We start from the raw sequence: 18777 nt of genomic DNA, 5'->3' as shown, positions 1-18777 counted from the left end.
GGGATCGAGCCCCACATCGGGCTCTCTGCTCAGTGGGAGCCTGCTTCCTCCTCTCTCTGCCTGCCTCTCTGCCTACTTGTGATCTCTGTCTGTCAAATAAATAAATAAATAAATAAATAAATAAATAAATGTAACGGCAAAGACCTCAGACCCCGGTATCACAGGCACCTGCTGAGCTTATGAACTGCTCATTTGTAAAAATGAGGGGGTTCCTAGTACCCTCTACAGCAAAGAACAGAGGGGACAGAGAGGGGAGACTGTTACCTGTGATGTAGTCTGTGGTGTGCTAGGTTTCACAGAGGCTAAAGATGCCAGCATTTTCTGCAATAAATGGAGCAGAAGCCTGGACAGGTTGGGCCTAAACCTGGAACAAGCTGTATTTTCTTCCTTTTTTTTTTTTTTAAGATTTTATTTATTTATTTGACAGATCACAAGTAGGCAGAGAGGCAGGCAGAGAGAGAGGAGGAAGCAGGCTCCCTGCTGAGCAGAGAGCCCGATGCGGGGCTTGATCCCAGGACCCCGAGATCATGACCTGAGCCGAAGGCAGAGGCTTTAACCCACTGAGCCACCCAGGCACCCCAAGCTGTATTTTCTAGCAGATTCTTCATACTTGCCCAATGTCCACAGTCTCACCTGATGCATGGCTGATATATTAGTCAGGTTCTCTAGAGAAACAGAACAAGATATACAAAAAGAGAGAGAGAAATTTATTTTAAGGAATTAGCTCATGTAACTGTGGGGGCAGGCAAGTCAGAAACCCACAGGGCAGGCCAGCAGACTGGAAACTCAAGCAAGGTTTCTGGAGGCAGAGCTGATTCTTCCCAGGAAAACCTAGGTTTTGCATTTGCAGCCTTCAACTGATTGGATGAAACCCACTCATACCAGAGAGGAGAATCTGCTTTACTTAATAGATGTTAATGACATCCACAAATACCTTCACGGCAACATCTAGACTAGTGTTTGACTGAACAATTGGGCACCACAGCCCAGTCAGGTTGACACAGAAAGTAGTCATCACAGCCTCTTGCCAATACAAGTGGGTCTCCTGGACCCACCACTCAGTCATCACCTCATTCAAATTATGACATCATCAATTTAAGATACATCCTGGTTTATGGGCATCTGGGTAGCTCAGTTGGTTAAGCATCTGATTCTTGATTTCGGCTCAGGTCATAATCTCAGGATCGGGAGATCAAGCCCTACATCGGGCTTGCGGTTGGCTGGGAGTCTGCTTGAGATTATCTCCCTCTCCCTCCGCCCCTCGCCACCCAGCTCTCTCTCTCTCTTTCTCTCTCTCTATCTTAAAAAAAAGTAGATCCTGATCTCAGAAATGTTAAAAAGTGAAAAAAATGTGCATCTCAGAATTGAAAAATACATATGTGCATGTGAATTATATATACATAGAAAAAACCAGAACATATTACATTTAGGTATCCTAATTATGAATAGCTTATTTTTTGCCTTTGTAATTTTTCTGTGTTTTCTAAATTTTGTATGTTGGACATACGACATTTGAATAATTAGAGAAAACAATACATACTATATTACCCACACGTCCAACTCTTCTAATCCTTCTCTCTCATATGCCCTGCTCCATTGTCATCAGGTTCTTTGCCCAGCCCCCAATCTCAGGCCATGCTGAGCGAATGGGAGCCTGAGGGAAAAGGAAACTGGCTTTGGTGCAAGCAAACTTATCAGTGATGTTTTCAAAATCTAATGCCTTGCTTATTCCACTTCCCCCTAAGAGACTGTCATTTTTTTTTTAAGATTTTATTTATTTATTTGACAGAGAGAGATCACAAGTAGGCAGAGAGAGAGGGAGGAAGCAGGCTTCCTGCCGAGCAGAGAGCCCGAACACGGGGGGCGGGGGGGCCCTCCCAGGACCCCCAAGATCATGACCTACCCAAAGGCAGAGGCTTTAACCCACTGAGACACCCAGGCACCCTGAGAGACAATGGTTGACAATTTCTTTTGACCAGGGGATCATCTCAAATAAATTTTAATTAACTTCCACTGAAGTGAGATCATAGTAAATTCTCTTTTGGTATAAATTAAATATTTAAACTGAAAATTATGTGAGTTTTAATACACTACTTCACAATTTTTCAATGATTTTAATGTTCTAGGAAAAATAACACTGAAAAATATATTTTAAAATATGTATGGGGCACGTGCGCCTTTTCCTTCTGCCTTGTGAGCAAAGAGTCTCTTAGGATCTGCATAGTGAAAAGAAGCCTGGGCAGACACCATCTCCACAGCCATGGGCAGCATTTTATAGCAAGATACACACAGGTCTTTGGCTTTATTTGATAAAGTTTTATACAGAAGAGAGAAGATAGGGTATCTTTTCTTTAAGAGCTTTTTATCAAGAATTTGGTTGGGAGTGGGAAGAAGGGGTTGTTAAAGGATAAACTGAAATTTTCTGCAATATTAAGCTGGTGCTTTGGGGCTCCTGGGTGGCTCAATCACTGGGCGTCTGCCTTCGGCTCAGGTCATGATCCCGGGGTCCTGGAATCGAGCCCTGCACTGGGCTCCCTGCTGGGCAGGAACCCTGCTTCTCTCTCTCCCACTCCCCCTACATGAGTTCCCTCTCTTGCTGTGTCTCTCTCTGTCAAATAAATAAATAAAATATTTTTTAAAAAATCTGGTGCTTAATAAGAATAAATAATTATTTAAAAATTTCTAATGTTTCAAAAAAAACCAATTGTTGATATTTTGTCCAAGACACATTTTTTGCATTACTTTGGGTATATTAAAATATTACACTAAATATTACTTGATTACTGAGATTTTCAGTGTCCCCTTCAATTCTGCACCTAAGGCTAATACCTCACTCACTTTACCCTAGTCCTGGATCTTTTTACATTTTTTTCCTATCTCACTAACAAAGTTCATTTTTTATAAAACTGTTTTGTAAAATGGTTTGTGTACATGTGTACATTTATCAGCCTCCCTTCCCATACTGTGGGTGTCCTGAACAGAGAGATGGGTTTATTTACCATTGTATCTCTGTGTCCTACCCCATACAGATGCTGGCATGTGGGTAAGCTTCCCTGTCGCTAATGGTAGAACAAGAAGAAGGAAAACATCTAATGATAATGGCTAACGTTCTAATATTGACTGAGTACTTATTGTGTGCCAGGCATTGGGTTAAACATTTTACTTATTTAATCTAACAGCTCAATAATAAAAATAATATTTATACCCATTTTACAGGTAAGGAAATTGAGGCACACCGAAGTGAGTGAATTGTAATGCATGAGGTAGATTATGGCAGAACTTGGGTCAGCTCCGCTTGGGTTCCTAAAACATTTTTTGCCTTAAGGGTTTCTCTTTGGGGCCTGAGAGAAATTCGATGAGAAGGAGGAAGGGGAAATGTGGGTAAAGAAAAGAAACAGATGTCAAAGGAGAACCAAATTATCGCACTTTCACATCAGTTATCTGCTCATGCTTTACAACAACACTAGGCATCATTAACGTCACTTTCCAGATAAGAAAGGGGACTGAGAGAAGCTCAAGGAAAGCATTCAGTTCCTTCTGTTGGCCGGCCACCTGCGGGTGGTGGAGGTGGGGCGGCATGATAACTAGAGTGGGCGGGCTATCGGGCAGGCCAGCTGTATCCCCACAACCACCTGCCTGGAAAACTCACGGCAGCTTCCTCTGTAAACTTTGTCTACTGAGTGGAGGCAGCATCTCCGCCTAATGGGCAAGTCTCCCTACTTCTGCCCCATCTAGAGTTGGGCGTCCCCTCCTCTGGGACTACATGTGGCAGGAAGAGACTTGATAAGGACCAAAGCTGATGTCAATAGCCTTACAGAGCGGCCCTTGTCTCACGTGCTTCGACTGATCTGTTCCCCACCACGTTTCCTGCCTTATGGGGAAACCCCCTAAAGCACACTGATGTAAAAGGCGAGACTCAGAACACTGAGACACAAAATCTAAAACAACCAAGAAATAAAAATAAGACTTTGAGAAAACATTGAAATGCAAAGGACTTCTCAAGGAGAAAGGAATTCAGGCATGTTCTGCAGAAGAACTTAATGATGGGAAAGGTTTCGGTCATGCATATGCACAGATGATTTCTGGAGAGGACTAAATGTCTAGGAAGGGAGAAAATGTCTCTTCCTTTTTACAGTGCTTGAAAAAAATTTTAACCACATGCCTATATAACTTCTTCAATTCAAGAAAACTATTATTTTTAAGTGGCTTCCCACCAGTGACAGGCTGATGTCACCATTGTGCTGTGGCTCACCTCCAGACCTTCCTGGAGTGGAGGGCAGGGAGCCCAAACTGTCCTTCCAGCTAGCAGACAGCTCGGTGTATGACACATCAGGGGCGGGTCACATATCCTGCATTCTATATGCACCTCCAAATTAGGCAGCTAATTATTCTAAGGACTCAAAGTCATGTTTAAAATTTGAGTCAGCTGAAGTGAAATAAGATGAGTAATTTGCTTCTGGAACGTGGAGCACACAACCCAGACAGATGCAGCTTCCTTGAGAACCCGGACACCACCCTCTCGGGAACCCCAGGCTAGGGTTGGTGGTCATGACTCTGCCATGACCTGGGGAAGAACGGAGGCTGTGAGTCCAGTCTCCCCTGTCACCCTCAGGTCAAGATGGGTCCTGACTAAGGCTCAAGGGCCCGGTGGGGATCACACAACCCCAAGGGTCCTAGAGGCAAGTTGGAGGAAGGGCAGAGCAAAGACGGAAGGCTCAAACCATACAGGAGTGTCTAGCCCCCAGGAAGCGAAAACAGGTGCAGCAGCCCACAATCTTCCATAGGAAATGCCCTCAGTCTGAGTAAGACAGCTGTTGAAAAGGCCAGCGACAAGAATGGAAGCAGCTGGAGCTGTGAGGGTCTGTAACGGGGCTAAAAGGGAGGATCTGGGTAAATTCTGGAGAAGGTCTCTCTCTTCAGGAGTTTACACCCCAGAGAGAGTCTAGTGTGAAAGCAAGGGAGCTGGGGGTGGCGTGGAGGGATTGGCGTTATGGACACCTGTCTTTTCTCCTCCTTTGAGGAGAGTCTGTCCTTCCAGGCCCCTTGATCTAGGGTAGCCAGGCAAGGTCTTCTCCAGGCTCCACCGGCCTGCCTCCTCTCTCCAGACTCCGTCACCAGAAAACCTCTGGCTTTCTGAATAAACAGCTCAATCCTACCTCGGGGTCCCAGATTAGAAAATAAGATTACTTCCCTGAGGCCAACTGTGGAGCCCCCAGTTGGCTTCTCTGCCCTTCCCAGTTCATGTGAGGGCAGTCTCCTGGCTCAGATTTACCCACCCACACACGCGCTCCCACGTCTTAGAGACTTAGAAATACACGCGTATTTAATAACGCAAAAAGGAAAACCGAATCAGTGGTCTAAACTTCTACCATAGAAAATTTCCAAATTGTCATCTACTTGTAGTCACCCCCGTTACTTCTCTAGGACTGAGATAAGGACCTAAAAGATGACATCCAAGAACTGTAGAGCCGGAGAGAAGCGGTGGGCAGCCCGGGGCTATGGCGGGAGGCTTCAGAGCCCGGGCTTCGGCACTGAATTTACTGATTCTAATTCTAGCCCTGCCACTACCCGTTCAGTGGTTCTCAAAGTTGAGCAGGTACCAGGATCACTCGGAGCTCTTTTAACAATGCACATTGCTGGGCCCCATCCCCAGAGTTTCGTATTATTCAGATCTGGGTTGGGGCCCAACCATCTACGGTTCTAGCAAAGTATCAATCAGATGGTAATGATGCTGCTGCTGGTCCGGGAACCACACCTAAAGCCATACTCTAGCTGTGCGCTCAGCCGTCCCCCATGCATATCCTGGCTAACAACCGTAGTGTTTGCTGGGCCCGGGGGTATACTCGAAACCTGGCAGACGAAGCCCTTCTTTGGGTCCGCGGCACGCAGGTGCCACCTGCTCTCGTCGTCGGATGGGTGGGGAGGAGTCATTTGCCCAAGACCACCCGGCCAGTGAGAAGCAAACTTGGGACGCAGCCCCGGGGCTTCTCACCCGCCGGCCGCCTTCCTCCCCTCCAGCGCCGCTGCCCTGCGGCTCGGAGCGCTCTGAGCCCACGCGCCGCCCGCCGCGGTTCCCTGCACACGCTGCTCCGCGCCGCCCGCGGCTGGGCTTAAAAGCTCTCGTCTTTGGGGTGACGACGTCGCTCCAATCTCCTTCGGCGCGGAGAGCTTGGCTGCCCAGACTGCACCCCGGGTGGGCTGAGATCTGGAGAAGCTGGAGAAGCCCCGCTCCTAGCCGCGGTGGGGTGGGGGATACCTGGGGCCAGGGGCGCCCTCCGCGCGGCCGCCAGCCTCCCGGCTGCCCTAGGCGTAGCCCGGCGTTCCGCCGCCGGAGGCAGCGCTCGGGGGCGCGCCGGGTGGCCGCCCGCACCTCGCCGGGGAGGGGCGCGAAGGGCGCGCCCCAGTGGCTGTGCAGGGCCCGCCCCGGCCCCGCCCTCGCCCTCCAGGACGTCCCGTCGGGAAACCCGCGAGCAGCGCGGCGGAGCGGCTGCGGCTCTGTCTTGGCGCGACAGGTAAGTGGCCGAAGCAGCCGGCGACCCTCGCAGGCCCCCTCGACCGACCTCCCCCCGCCCCGGGCCTGGAACGCAGAGCTCTCTCGCTTCTCGGGACTTCCCCCCACTCGAGCTCGCGTCTGCCAGGTCCTTGCTGTCCACCTCACTCCTCCGCCGACCTTCTCCTCTTCCACTTCCTCCTCACCACCCCCCGTAGTGAAAAGAAGGGGTTGGGCCAGACTGCTCCTAATCTGTCGTGGTGGCCTCTAGCTCCTCCCTCGGTAGGACCCCCGCCCCCTCCATCTTTGAAGATAAATGAAGGACTCAGACCTCTGGGACTTGGAGGGGTGGGTAGGAGAGGGACAAGCCGTAGCCATTCCTCCAGGGTTCTACAGCCTTTTCCCTTTACCCATCCGTGCTCCCACATCCCTTCTGTTCTCCGTCTTCCCAGATTGGGCCACCCCATGTGCTGCATACGGGAAATCTTTCATAGAGATATCCTCCTGCCAGTGCCACGTTGCTCCTGAGTAGAGGTGGGGTCTCAGATGACCTCTCTCTGGTATCGTGGGCCTTTTGGGAGTGGGAGCTGTGTGGCATTGTGGGAAGGCAGTCTCATGGGTGTTCATGACTGTGACTGTCACCAACTTCCCGATTTCCCCGTCACTTGTTCTGACAAGCCCCAGGCTAACTGAAAGGAGAAACCGTTTGTTACTTGCCCCCAGAGCAAGTCATCCCAGACTCTGACTTCTGCAGAGGGTAGGACAGGGCTCTTCTGTGTGTATTGCTGAAAGGGGGCTCAGTTTGTCAGCAGAACTTAAAACGGACCCCCCTATTGGCTGACGCCCATTGCAACAGCCCCAGTAAGGGTTTTAACACTATTCCTCCGGACCCCACAAATGCAGTTTACAGGCACTGGATGAGGTTAGCAACTCTAGACCACTAAAGAGATGTGTAGGCTTCTGCTCGTTTTACCAAGGAGGCTCTTTTCACCTCTCCAACACATGAGCCCCATCCCTACCCATCAGAGGAAGGGTAAAAAGGATGAGACAGACAAATTCACAGACAAGGTAAGGTGAGGGGTTTGAAATATACTTTGGTTCCTATTATCCTGCAGAAGCCAGTATCACTGCACGCAGAAAACTACTTCCAGGGGCATCGGGACGGAAAGGGCGGAACTGTCAAAGAAAAGAGGGAGTCTGGAGCCAGTAGAACCATGAAGGAACCCCTGGCTGCCCCAAATGGCCTCGTCCTTGGTAATCACTGCCCGCAGTCGGCAGGACAGCTCATACCCACCCAGAGCAGCATGGAATAACTCACGCCTGGAAAGGGGAGGTGCTGATGCATGTTGGATTCCCTCTGAGATCAGAAACATCTTAGCCCAAGTTCAGGTGTCCCGTTCAGGACATAGGACCATAGGCTTAGTCCTGGTAGCCATTGCCTAGAACGGAAGTCAGGAATAGGAGGGGTAGCTAACCCTAGGAACTTGGGAGGCAGTTGGGTATCATAAATCCAGGCAGCTGACTTAGCTCTGTCTCTAATTTAGCTGTCTAACCTTGGCCAAATCACATAAACATTCCCTGGGTGGGGAGCAGATGAGAAGGTGTCCATGAAAATGCTTTGGCAAAGCTCCAAGCAACAGCCAAGTAAGAGGCAGCGTGGTGTCATGGTTAAGACAGGGGGCTTTGGACAGACCTGGGACTGAGTGCAAATCCGACCTTTGCTGCTTCCTTGCTATGTGACCTTGATTAAGTTGCTTAACCTCCCTGTGCTTCGGTTTCCTTACCTGTAGAATGGAAAAGATAATGGTCACTTGACTTGCCAGGGTGAGTAGTGATATCAAGCATGGTGGTGGTATTACTCCAAGCCTCCTCCGGCTCACACAGACCTCCCCAGCTCTGGAAGTGAAGCTGAGGGTCAGAGGCCGTGTCTGTGTACCGGAGGGAGCCAGCAAGGGGCCGTGCCAGAAACATGCGGGTGAACTTGGTCCTTCACACGGCATTCCGTCCCACTCTGGGAAAGCCCAAAATGTCCGCTCTCATTCAATGAGAATGAGAGTGAGGGTTTGAATAAATGAGAGGTCAAGTGCAGGGCAGTGCCTGTCTCTGTGTTGAGCTCAATGCTGTAATTGTGCTGTGTAAAAAGGCTCACACAGTGAACAAGGTTGGGTTCAGTCTGGGGAGAAAGAGGACGGTTAGAAGACTCTTTTGTGGCACCTGAGAGCCCCATGGGGCCAGGTTATTCTCCTGTATTCCGTGCAACCTGGTCCTGAGCCCTAGGTAGGTTTGAAGGAAGGAAGAAACCCAATCCTCATCCTCAGCTCTACCTCTAACAGAGAACAAAGGACAGATGGACCAAGGCTGTGGAATAGCAGGCCCAAATTCCTCAGGGCTGTAGGATGCTGTGGGGCTGAGAAGGCTAGGTGGGTTGGTTGGGAAAATCATTCTGGAGGCCAAAGATGGAGGATGAGGAAATTTAAAGACAGGGAAGGAGAAGGCGAACAGGATCTAGGTAATCTGAGTCTAGACCTGTTGGTTCTCCCTCTCTCACAAAATCTAGTGGGGAAGTCCCACACAGGGGGGAAGTGTGGGCGATGAAACTTAGTAACAAATATACGGGGGCATCCTGAGGACAGGACCATGCACCTTAGTCTAAGAAGGCTTCTTGGAGGAGGGGAGGAGTCTGAGGAAGAATTTGAAAGAGAAAAGAACACTGCTTGTTTAGCAAGAATATAAGGGAAAGGTGGTAAGGAGGAAAAGGTAAGGCAGGGAGGGTGAGTGACAACCAGAAGTCCCTTGCTTAGGCCAGTGTTCTGTTACAGATCAAATACAGACCCGCTCAGATTGTGGAAGGGAGAGGGGCAGGAGGCAGAGGAGGCTGACAGGCAGCTTCTGCTGAGCCTCCAGATGTGGGGAGATAAGTTTGCGGTCTGGGATGACGGTTTTGAGAGAGAGGAAGAGGAGGATCCAGGAGGCAGGGAATGAATCAGCAGGACCTGGGAGTGGGCGTGGAGTGGACCTGACCTTGAGAAGGCACTGAAAACTACCCGAGGTGCCTGGGAGTGGGGCAGGGGCAGGGGCTTTTTCAAGGATTTCCGGGCTGGGGGCGGGGGCGCGGGCGCGGGAGCGGGGAATTGGGAATACCCACCAACTTAGGGGGCGGGGTGGAGACCCTAAACTCGGGGGCTTGGCAAGTTGAGTGTGGGTGGTCCTGGGTAGCTGTCCTACCGCGGGGAGCAAACTGTGGGATGAGGAGAGAAGTTCTGCCCTACCCCCTCACCACCCCCTCCTCAAATCTGGGGCCCTGCCTTCAGGAATACCGTTGGGGCCACCCCTCCCCCCTTCCGTTCTCCCCCTCCCCCACTTGGGCACGGAGGAGCCAGCAGTCTCTGAGCCTTCCTTTGGAGAACAGTTGCACATCCCTGCCACACCCGACCCAACGGGTCTGGCGGTCCTCCAGTGAAAAACCTGTGAGCTGCTGAACTTTGTTTGGTCCCGTATTATTTTGATTTTCAGTGGTCTTTGCGGACTTGGAATAAATGAGCAAACCTTTATCGAGCACCGACTACATGCCAAGCACTGTTCTAGGTGTACCTTGTGAGCAAATTTGGGCTGCGTTTTTCAATGGAATATCCGTGTTTGGGTAACTTTGGCTTAAAATGTTATGCAAACATAAAATGAACCTAGATACCAAGGTGCGGGGGGGGGGGCAGGGAGTGGAGAACTGGAGAGACTAGCTACAGAAATAACTTTCAGTACATCTTTCTGGGGAAATAGGCCACAGTCCTGCTGCCTGAATCTTGAGGAAAAGTTGAAATGTCTTGAAGGTGTAATTAAGGGGAAAGTGAAAACCTCCCAGCATTCTGTAATCAAAAGGGTGAGAGGGTGGGAGGAGGGGTTTGCAGGAGAGAACTCGCTAAGCTTAAGAACAGAGGAAGTGAAATGAGTGTTGTGTTTGATGGAGAAGTGCTGGTGACAAAGAATCCTCTGGCCCCAAAGGGCCTCTCCGTGCCTCCCCTCCTTCCCCAGACAGGTTGCTTGAAATTGACCTGCCCCCTCCCCAGCCTGATGTCTAGCTCCGCACACTTGCGCCCTCGGTGAGATCGGTCTGACAGTCATCACTTTTTCGAAGAACCTGTAATTGAGCAGTAGTCTGAGTAACTTGAGCAAACATCCCCGTGGTGGTGTCGTGGTGGTGTCGGCTGCTTACTTCCTGGCTGCCACGTCTCCCGGAGGTGAGCGGCTTAGCAGATAAACAGAAACTTTGTTACAAAAAGGCCACCTGGCTGGCAAGGGCGTGTTCTGAGGTGGCTGACTCGGGTTGTCACAGAAGCTGAAACTTTGCCTGGGACTTACAATTTTGTCATTGTTAAAACATTTGTTGTCCTATGTAGGCTCTGGGGAAGGGCAGGCGCCAGGGAGGGGCGGGGCCCGTGTAAGAGTGACATGGTGGGTGGTGGGGAGACTGGGGAAAACAGCCTGACCCCAGGCTCACAGGAACCTAACCCAGTCCCCACCCACCCAGGTGACCTCCAAGAGGGAGGTAAGAATATGAGAACAGAGCAGTGGCCTGGGAATTGGGAGACTGGCATCTGCTTCTGGGAGCCACAAGCTGTGTGATACTAGGGAAGTCACCTAACCCCTCTGGCCTGTCCTGTAAGAGGAGGGCGCTGGACTCATGGACAGACCCAGTCAAAGGGGCCCGCCGAGGGTGTGACAACAGAGTGTCACGGAACTCAAATGCTTGCTGCTCTAAGTGCACTCAAAATATCGTCTAGTGAAGCCGGAGTTTACCCCTGTAGCTGGAATAGGTCACTTGAACCGCTTGGGCTTCATCTCCTTGAACAAGCATTTATGGAATATTTACTCCCTGAAAAACCCGGGCTAGACTTTGCAAGTGACAAAACGGGTAAAACACCCTGCCTCTCTGGCCAGGCGCTCACAAAGGGGTGAGAGACAACAGACTCCTTTAAACCCGAGGGGGGCAGTGAGGAGCCCAGTGTGGAAGCACTGGGGCAGGAGGGACAGGAGGGTGGAGAGAGGAATTCTGGGAGATCTGAAGGGGCTTCTTGGAGGAGGCTATGATGTAAAAAGGAGGGACGGCACTGGGTCACTGACTTTCAAACTTCTGTGACTGGGCCGAAATAAGAAAGACCTTTTACAGCAAGACGTGGTGCCCGCTCACCTACAAGTGTATCCCAAAAGTCTTAGGGCGCTTTTACACTTGACTCACATCAGAGGTATGAATTCTACAATCAGACAGAAAAGCATCATTTGAAAATGTAGGAATTTAAATTTCTTTCACTTTTATTGAGTTTTAGGAATTTTATCTTACTTTATTTTTAAAGATTTTTATTCATTTATTTGACAGAGACACAGCGAGAGAGGGAACATAAGCAGGGGGAGTGGGAGAGGGAGATGCAGGCTTCCCACCAAGCAGGGAGCCATAGAGGGAACTCTATCCCAGGACCCTGTGATCATGACCTAAGCTGAAGGCAGATGCATAATGACTGGGCCACCCAGGCGCCCCAGTTTTATGAATTTTAAACAACAAAATTTTCTTTTTCATTTTGTATCAGGACACGTTTATCATCTCTAATGGGCAGAGACAAGCATAAAATAAAAATTTGTTCATCAAAATTCATAAAAATCAGGTAAAAGAAATTTTAATAAAACTTTCAAACGACGTTCTTGAGTCTATAGTGTTTACACTTCTGAAGTTATTAATGCTTAAAACTGCTAAGACTGTTGGTACACTCTACATATGTATATGTAATAACTGATATGAAATTTTTAAAAAACAACACCCATATTGCATGCGATCCACTTTGGTATTTTCTTTTTTGTTCTATTCTATTCTGATCTTTTTTTTTTTTTAAGATATTATTTATTTATTTGAGAGAGGGAGAGCGTGGTCATGGGCAAGAGCCAGGGGAGGGGCAGAGGGAGAGAGAGAAGCAGGCTCCCTGCTGAGCGGGGAGCCCCAATGCTGGGCTAAATCCCAGGATCCCATGACCTAAGCTGTAGGCAGACACTTAACCAACGGAGCCACCCACGTACCCCTCTATTCTCATCATTTAAAGAATATTTTCATGCTGATTTGCAACACTTTAAATTTAGTCCACAATCCTACAGTGAGTTGTAATCAGTGGTTTGATAGACCCTGGGGCTGGGTGAAACCTCAGTGACAGAAAGTAAGCTTGTGTTCTGGCTAGTGAGGCCAGAGGGACAGGTCCCATTTGTTCAATCTAAGAAAGATTCCTGGAGGAAGAGGATTTCTGGCATCATCTCGGTACTGAAACAAGATGGTTCATGTGTGGCAATCCCAAGCATGGCTGGAGGAAAAAGCATTGGAAATTCCCCTCAGCAGTAGCAGGAGGGGAATGAGTGGGTGAGGGCTATGGACATGTTTGCCAGTGGTCCTGGAGGCCAGGTGTGGGAGCTCAAATGTGAGGGAGCTGTACAAGACACTGGGGGGAGAATCCTGTGAAGCTGTCCAAGTACTACATACAACAGGGACTACTCCTTGACCAGGCTGGTGGAGGGCTGACTCCCCACTCTTGCTAACCACACTTCTGGGAATCTCCCATGCAGACACCAGAAATCCTGAAACCCAAAGTCTTCTGGCTTCCATCCGATTATGTGTCCCTTCTGCTGGGCTCTTTCCTATTGCCCACATGCTGAGCAAACAGAGACCTTGTTCCTTACCGCCACGGCTAATCACAGGTGTCTCATTTCATTTTAGGATGTGGTTAGTACCTTGAGGAACTGCAGTCTCCAGACAGCAAGGCTTAGACAGGCAGGCTGAATTGAGAGAGCAGAAGTCTGGGAAGGATTCAATTTAACCCCAGGTCTCTTTGTCCAGGGGAAATAAGAGGAGCAGAGGTGAATCCCACTGCAAAGGACCACGAGGCAATGCCCGGACAAGGGAATTGGAGTGATCTGGGTGATTCTAAGTGAATCAATCAGGGAGGACTTCTTGGAGGAGGTGAGTCACAAACACTTGGCAGCAGCTGGTAACTAAGCTCTTACCAGGTCTTTGTTTCTGACTGTGCTCCCTCTTTCTTGCTGGAGTGGGAGGGTAGACAGAATGTATCAAGGAAGGTACAGCCTGCAGGATGGTTCAACATTGTCATGGCAAACATCCCCCACTTTTCAGGCTCTGTTATTTGTGCTTAGCTGGGGCAGTTCCAGAATTGAGGAGGTGTCTAGCTCAACCTCTTGTGCTGGCCCAGCATAGCTCAACCTCTAGGGCAAAAATCTGTCTCTCCACTGTATCCTCATTCCCTCCTTGAAGGCTTCTTCCAACCCAAAGAGATCTACCTCTTTCAACTTAGCACTTCCCATCTGTGCTATTATTAAGTTTTAATTTTATTAATTCTTGAAGAAGTAATGTCATCAGGGTTCAAAGTACAAAAGGGTGTTCAGTGAGAGCTCTTTTTCCTGCTCCCACCTTCTCCTTGGACAGGTGCTACCTGGACTCAGCACTAGCAGTTCTTATTCTCCAACTAGATTTTAAAATCTCTTGGGAAAAGGAATTCTCTCCTATTGCTCCCTATCCCTCTGTGTCCCAGCTGTTCTCCCACCCCATCACCCAAGGGACTTTTCCTAGCACCATATCCTCCCTCCTGATCCACACCGCTACTATCTTGGGTCAGGCACTCCCCCCAACCCCTCTCCATTAGCCATCCAGTTGCCAGTCCGATCCATCTCCTAGACACCCTCCACCAGCTGGCCTACTGTCTTCCTGTAATGCTGGGCTCTGGCTAAGCTTTTGTTGCTCCCATACCTCAGGTCAAGGCAAACTCTTGTCATGATGACCCAGTTGCAGCCACCTCTCCAGGCCCGTCCTCAGCGATTCCTGTCTTCATGCTCCCACCATACCAAACCACTGGCAGTTCTCTGCTTGGCCGTGCTATCTCCTGCCTCTAGACCTTAGTCTGTGCCATTCCCTCTGCCTGAAATGCACTCACCTTGCCTGGCCAGCTCCTTCCTGTGGGTGAGTGCTCAGGCCAAGCTCCTCCCACCGAGGGACTTCTTCACTGCCAACACTCTTCAGCACTTGCTGAGTTTCCTGTGTCCTCTCTTCCTGGGCATCAAGGCTGCCTGTCTCCCTAGGTGATTTCCATTTAAAAATCTGACTTCCCCGGGGCACCTGGGTGGCTCAGTCATCAGGCGTCTGCCTTTGGCTCAGGTCATGATCCCAGGGTCCTGGGATTCAGCCCCACACGGGGATCCCTGCTCCTCAGGAAGCCTGCTTCTCCCTCTCCCACTCCCCCTGCTTGTTTTCCCTCTCTCACTGTCTCTCTCTGTCAAATGGATAAAGAAAATCTTAAATAAATAAATAAATAAATAAAATCTGACTTCTCAGGTCAATTATACTTCAATTGAAAAAAAATTTGACTTTTCCAATTGAGTCTATGGTCCTTGAGGGCTGGACTTGCTCATCTCTGTCTCCCCCGTTGTGATGAGGAAAACAAGTTTTGAGAAAGACAACTTTGTTCTTTGGAGTTGCTGCCTTGGCATTTTATCGAGTATGATTACCCTACTCACATCTAGAGTCTGGACGTTTCAATAAGGACTTGAGTTTAGAACACCTGCCAAAAGTTTCCACTTCGCTTTTAGTGGGGCACCTTTTTAAAATAATCACTTAGGAGTTAAGCCCAAGCAAAGTTACTGACCTCTGTCCCAATCACCTTTGAGTATAGGTGCTCTCTGTGTCTCCCGCTTGCAGGTGGCCCCAAACTGAGGACGGCCTTTCCCCCGGCTCATTGCGCCCCCTCCCTTCTGGGATCGGTAAGTACAAATCAATCTCGTACCTCTGCTTCTTCCTTTGTGTGGGTGTGTTGAAACTGGGCCTTCAAGTCAGAATGACCCCATGGGTTTCACTTCCCCAAAGTGGGACCTCAGATGCTGGGGGAGCGACCTGCCAATCCTGTGGGGATGGCTTGTGCCTCCTTGCTCGGCAGGTCGTAACCTGAATATTCTTAATTCTGTATATAAGCTCCCACTTAACACACCTGTCTGGCAGAGTACCTGGCACGTAGCAGGTGTTCCCAGTGCTGACAGAACGAACACATTTCCTCTCCCAACTCCTGATACAAAATAGTTGCTCAGAGAGATTTTGTTCTATTTGACTTTTGATGATGCTACTGAATCCACTGTTATAAAGAAAACCCTGTGTCTAGCCCTGCTCCCTCTTGAGATCACAGTGGGCCCATCTCCCCCAGATCCAAGTGACTCCAGACACCAGGCTTCTCTCCACAGGCAGGAAGGAGCTTGTGTGTTTAAATGACAGCATTAAGTAGCTTAACCGGCATTACTTTTAAACAAGACATGCCACCAGTAATGAATGTGGCTTTGGCCAAGGACCAGGTACTCAAGGGTAATTGCTGGGAAGCTGAGCAGGGATTTATTAATTATAATAATAGGAATAATTGATAGCATTTATCAAGGGCTTATTATGTGCCCAGCACGCTGCTGAGTATTTTGCAGACATCATCTCTGATTTCACCTCATTGTAACCCTGTGCATTAAGTATTCGTTACCCCCACTTTCTAGAGGAGGAAATGGAGCCTTAGAAAGATGACCTACTCTGTCCCAGGGACACACAGATACTAACAATGGAAACTAACACTTTTTGAGAACTTACGATGTACACAGACTGCTTAAGTTTTTCCATGAATTATTTCATTGAGCTTTAATCCTTACAACAACCCTAAGAGTAGTTGCTATTGTTACTAGAACGAGCAAAACTGGGATTTGTACCCAGGTCTCTTGCCACCAACATCTAGTGTTTAACCAGTAAGCTTTATGCTTCCAGGGGCGCCTGGGTGGCTCAGTTGGTTTAGTGTCTGCCTTCAGCTCAGGTCGTGATCCCAGGGTCCTGGGATCAAGTCCCGAAATGCACTCCCTGCTCAGCGGGGAGCCTGCTTCTCCCTCTGCTGTTGCCTCTCCCCCTTGACTCCCATGTGTAAGTGCACACACACTCTCTCTCACATAAATAAATAAAAGCTTTAACAAAAAAAAAAAAAAAAAGCGCCTTATGCTCCCAGAGTTCTCCACAGAAAGTTTTGCACTCATCCTTTGAGCTACGCGACTATGGGCCTAAGGGTAGAAGCTGGTGAACACGTAATCCCATTTCTGCCTGGAAGATGTTGTCATAGAACCTCACGGGTTTTTTTTTTTTCTTTAATTAAATATAAGTAGATAGAGAAACATATCTGCAAAATACATTTAAGGGTATAGAGAGTAACATTTCCACCAGTAGCCGCCATTCCCATACATTTTCTTCCCTCCCCAGAAATTTTGGTTTTATTATTCCTTCAGGGTTTTTTTTCCCCCTTCATTTTTCTTTATAGCTTGACCACCCATTCATTTTTGTGTTCATAAATAGTATCATTAGTTTCCCAGGTTTCTGAATTTTCTGCAAGTGGGTGCATCCTGTTTGTATCTTGCCGCGGCCTCCTGTCTGGTCCTGGCGACTGTCCCATGCAGCTGCTTGTCAAGGTAGCTTGTGCTTTGTCACTGCTGTAGAGTTCTCCGTGCCGTGGGTATTTCTCACTTGTTCATTCTGTCGGTGGACATGGATTGGTTCTAACTTGGACCGTTGCAGTCGGCACTGCTCAGAGCTTTCCCGTACGTGCCTCCTGGCTCATAGATGCAGGAGTTTCTCTGGGATATAAAACTGGGTGTAAAATTGCAGGGTCATTGGGTGTGTATTTTTTTTCTTCTTCATAATTTTTTAAAAAGATTTGTTTATTTGAGGGGCGCCTGGGTGGCTCAGTGGGTTAAAGCCTCTGCCTTCGGCTCAGGTCGTGATCCCAAGGTCCTGGGATCGAGCCCCACATCGGGCTCTCTGCTCAGCGGGGAGCCTGCTTCCTCCTCTCTCTCTCCGCCTGCCTCTCTGCCTGCTTGTGATCTCTGTCTGTCAAATAAATAAATAAAATCTTTTTAAAAAAAAAGATTTTTTTTTTGTTATTTGAGAGAGAGAGAGAGCAGGGAAAGGGGCAGAGGGAGAGAGAATCCCAAGCAGGCTCCCCACTGAGCATGGAGCCCAACCCGGGGCTTCATCCAGGGACCCTGAGATCATGATCTGACCCGAAACCAAGAGGCAGAGGCTTAACCGACTGCACCACCCAGGCACCCCTGGGTGGGCACACTTTAAAATTTCGCTTGATAACGTCACATTGTTTCCCAAAGACGTTACGTCGATTAAACCTCTTCACGCAGAGTTTCGGCATTTGGTAATCCCAGATCCGTGGGTGTCACAGTCTCAGAGTAGGAGAGCAATGCTGAGTCTGGTTCCTCATCTTGTTGCTAGAGGAAACTGAGGCACAGAAAAGTGATGTGATGGGGCCGAGGTGTGGTCACCATTCAGGGACAGAGCCTGGACTCAAACCCCAAGCCCCCAGACTCCCTCCACACTGCTGCCTTGGCTCATTTCTCTCTCTCCTCTCTTCCCTTCTCAGGCTGAGGACCCAAGGAGTGGCTGCTACAACCTATTGAGCTATTTCCAGGGTCGGGCGCAGCACTCGGAGCTGACCCGGCCGGGGCCCCCTTTGGGTCCTGAGGATGCGGCTTTTCCGCAGACGCCACATGCCCCTGCGCCTGGCCATGGTGGGCAGTGCCTTCGTGCTCTTCGTCTTCATCCTGCACAGGGATGTGAGCAGCACGGAGCAGGCCACCGAGAAACCATGGCTGAAGTCCTTGGTGAGCCAGAAGGATCACGTGCTGGACCTCATGCTGGGGGCCGTGAACAACCTTCGAGATTCGATGCCCAAGCTCCAGATCAGGGCTCCCGAGCCCCAGGAGACGCCCATCTCCACAAACCAGTCCTGCCTGCCTGGGTTCTACACTCCGGCTGAGCTGAAGCCCTTCTGGGAACGGCCACCCCAGGATCCCAATAGCCCCGGGGCAGATGGGAAAGCATTTCAGAAGGACAAGTGGACCCGCCTGGAGACCCAGGAAAAGGAAGAAGGCTATAAGAAGCACTGTTTCAATGCCTTTGCTAGTGACCGGATTTCCCTGCAGAGGGCCCTGGGGCCAGACACCCGACCCCCTGAGTAAGTAGCCCCCAGAGTCCTGGGGGGAGGCCAGGGTTCTGCCTTAGGTGTGGCTGGTGCGGTCATGGCCACGGGCCAAGTGCCAGGTAGAGAGCTGCTGGTGATTGTATGACATGGGCAAGGATTTCCTCTAAGCCCTCCCTTCTTTTCCTGAGCAGTGCCCTTAATCTCAGGCTTGGTATTGTGGTCAGGCCAGAGGCCCAGGGAGACTGTGACAGTAAAATG

At 49.6% G+C, this 18777-nt stretch overlaps 1 protein-coding gene across 3 annotated transcripts in view; it reads left to right on the top strand.

Annotated features, from left to right (window-relative positions):
- The first annotated feature begins 6440 nt into the window (after positions 1-6440).
- Positions 6441-18777, top strand: part of LOC111157801 (polypeptide N-acetylgalactosaminyltransferase 6) — a 34780-nt gene continuing 22443 nt past the window's right edge. Inside the window, exons 1-4 of one of the 3 annotated variants that reach the window (XM_022519459.1) lie at positions 6441-6512; positions 13353-13475; positions 15222-15283; positions 17959-18552. In XM_022519459.1, the coding sequence (XP_022375167.1) occupies positions 18062-18552 (491 nt within the window). In that variant the 5' untranslated portion in view covers positions 6441-6512; positions 13353-13475; positions 15222-15283; positions 17959-18061. Of the gene's footprint in view, positions 6513-10220; positions 10723-12110; positions 12142-13352; positions 13476-15221; positions 15284-17958; positions 18553-18777 lie in introns of those variants that run through there. The other 2 variants (XM_022519457.1, XM_022519458.1) reach the window with 2 other exon arrangements.

The sequence above is a fragment of the Enhydra lutris genome, unplaced genomic scaffold, assembly GCF_002288905.1.
Source record: "Enhydra lutris kenyoni isolate GAN:26980312 unplaced genomic scaffold, ASM228890v2 scaffoldscaffold56, whole genome shotgun sequence".
Lineage (NCBI taxonomy): Eukaryota > Metazoa > Chordata > Mammalia > Carnivora > Mustelidae > Enhydra > Enhydra lutris.
The sequence above is the reverse complement of the archived record's forward strand: the minus strand, read 5'-3'. Positions and strand labels throughout refer to the sequence as shown.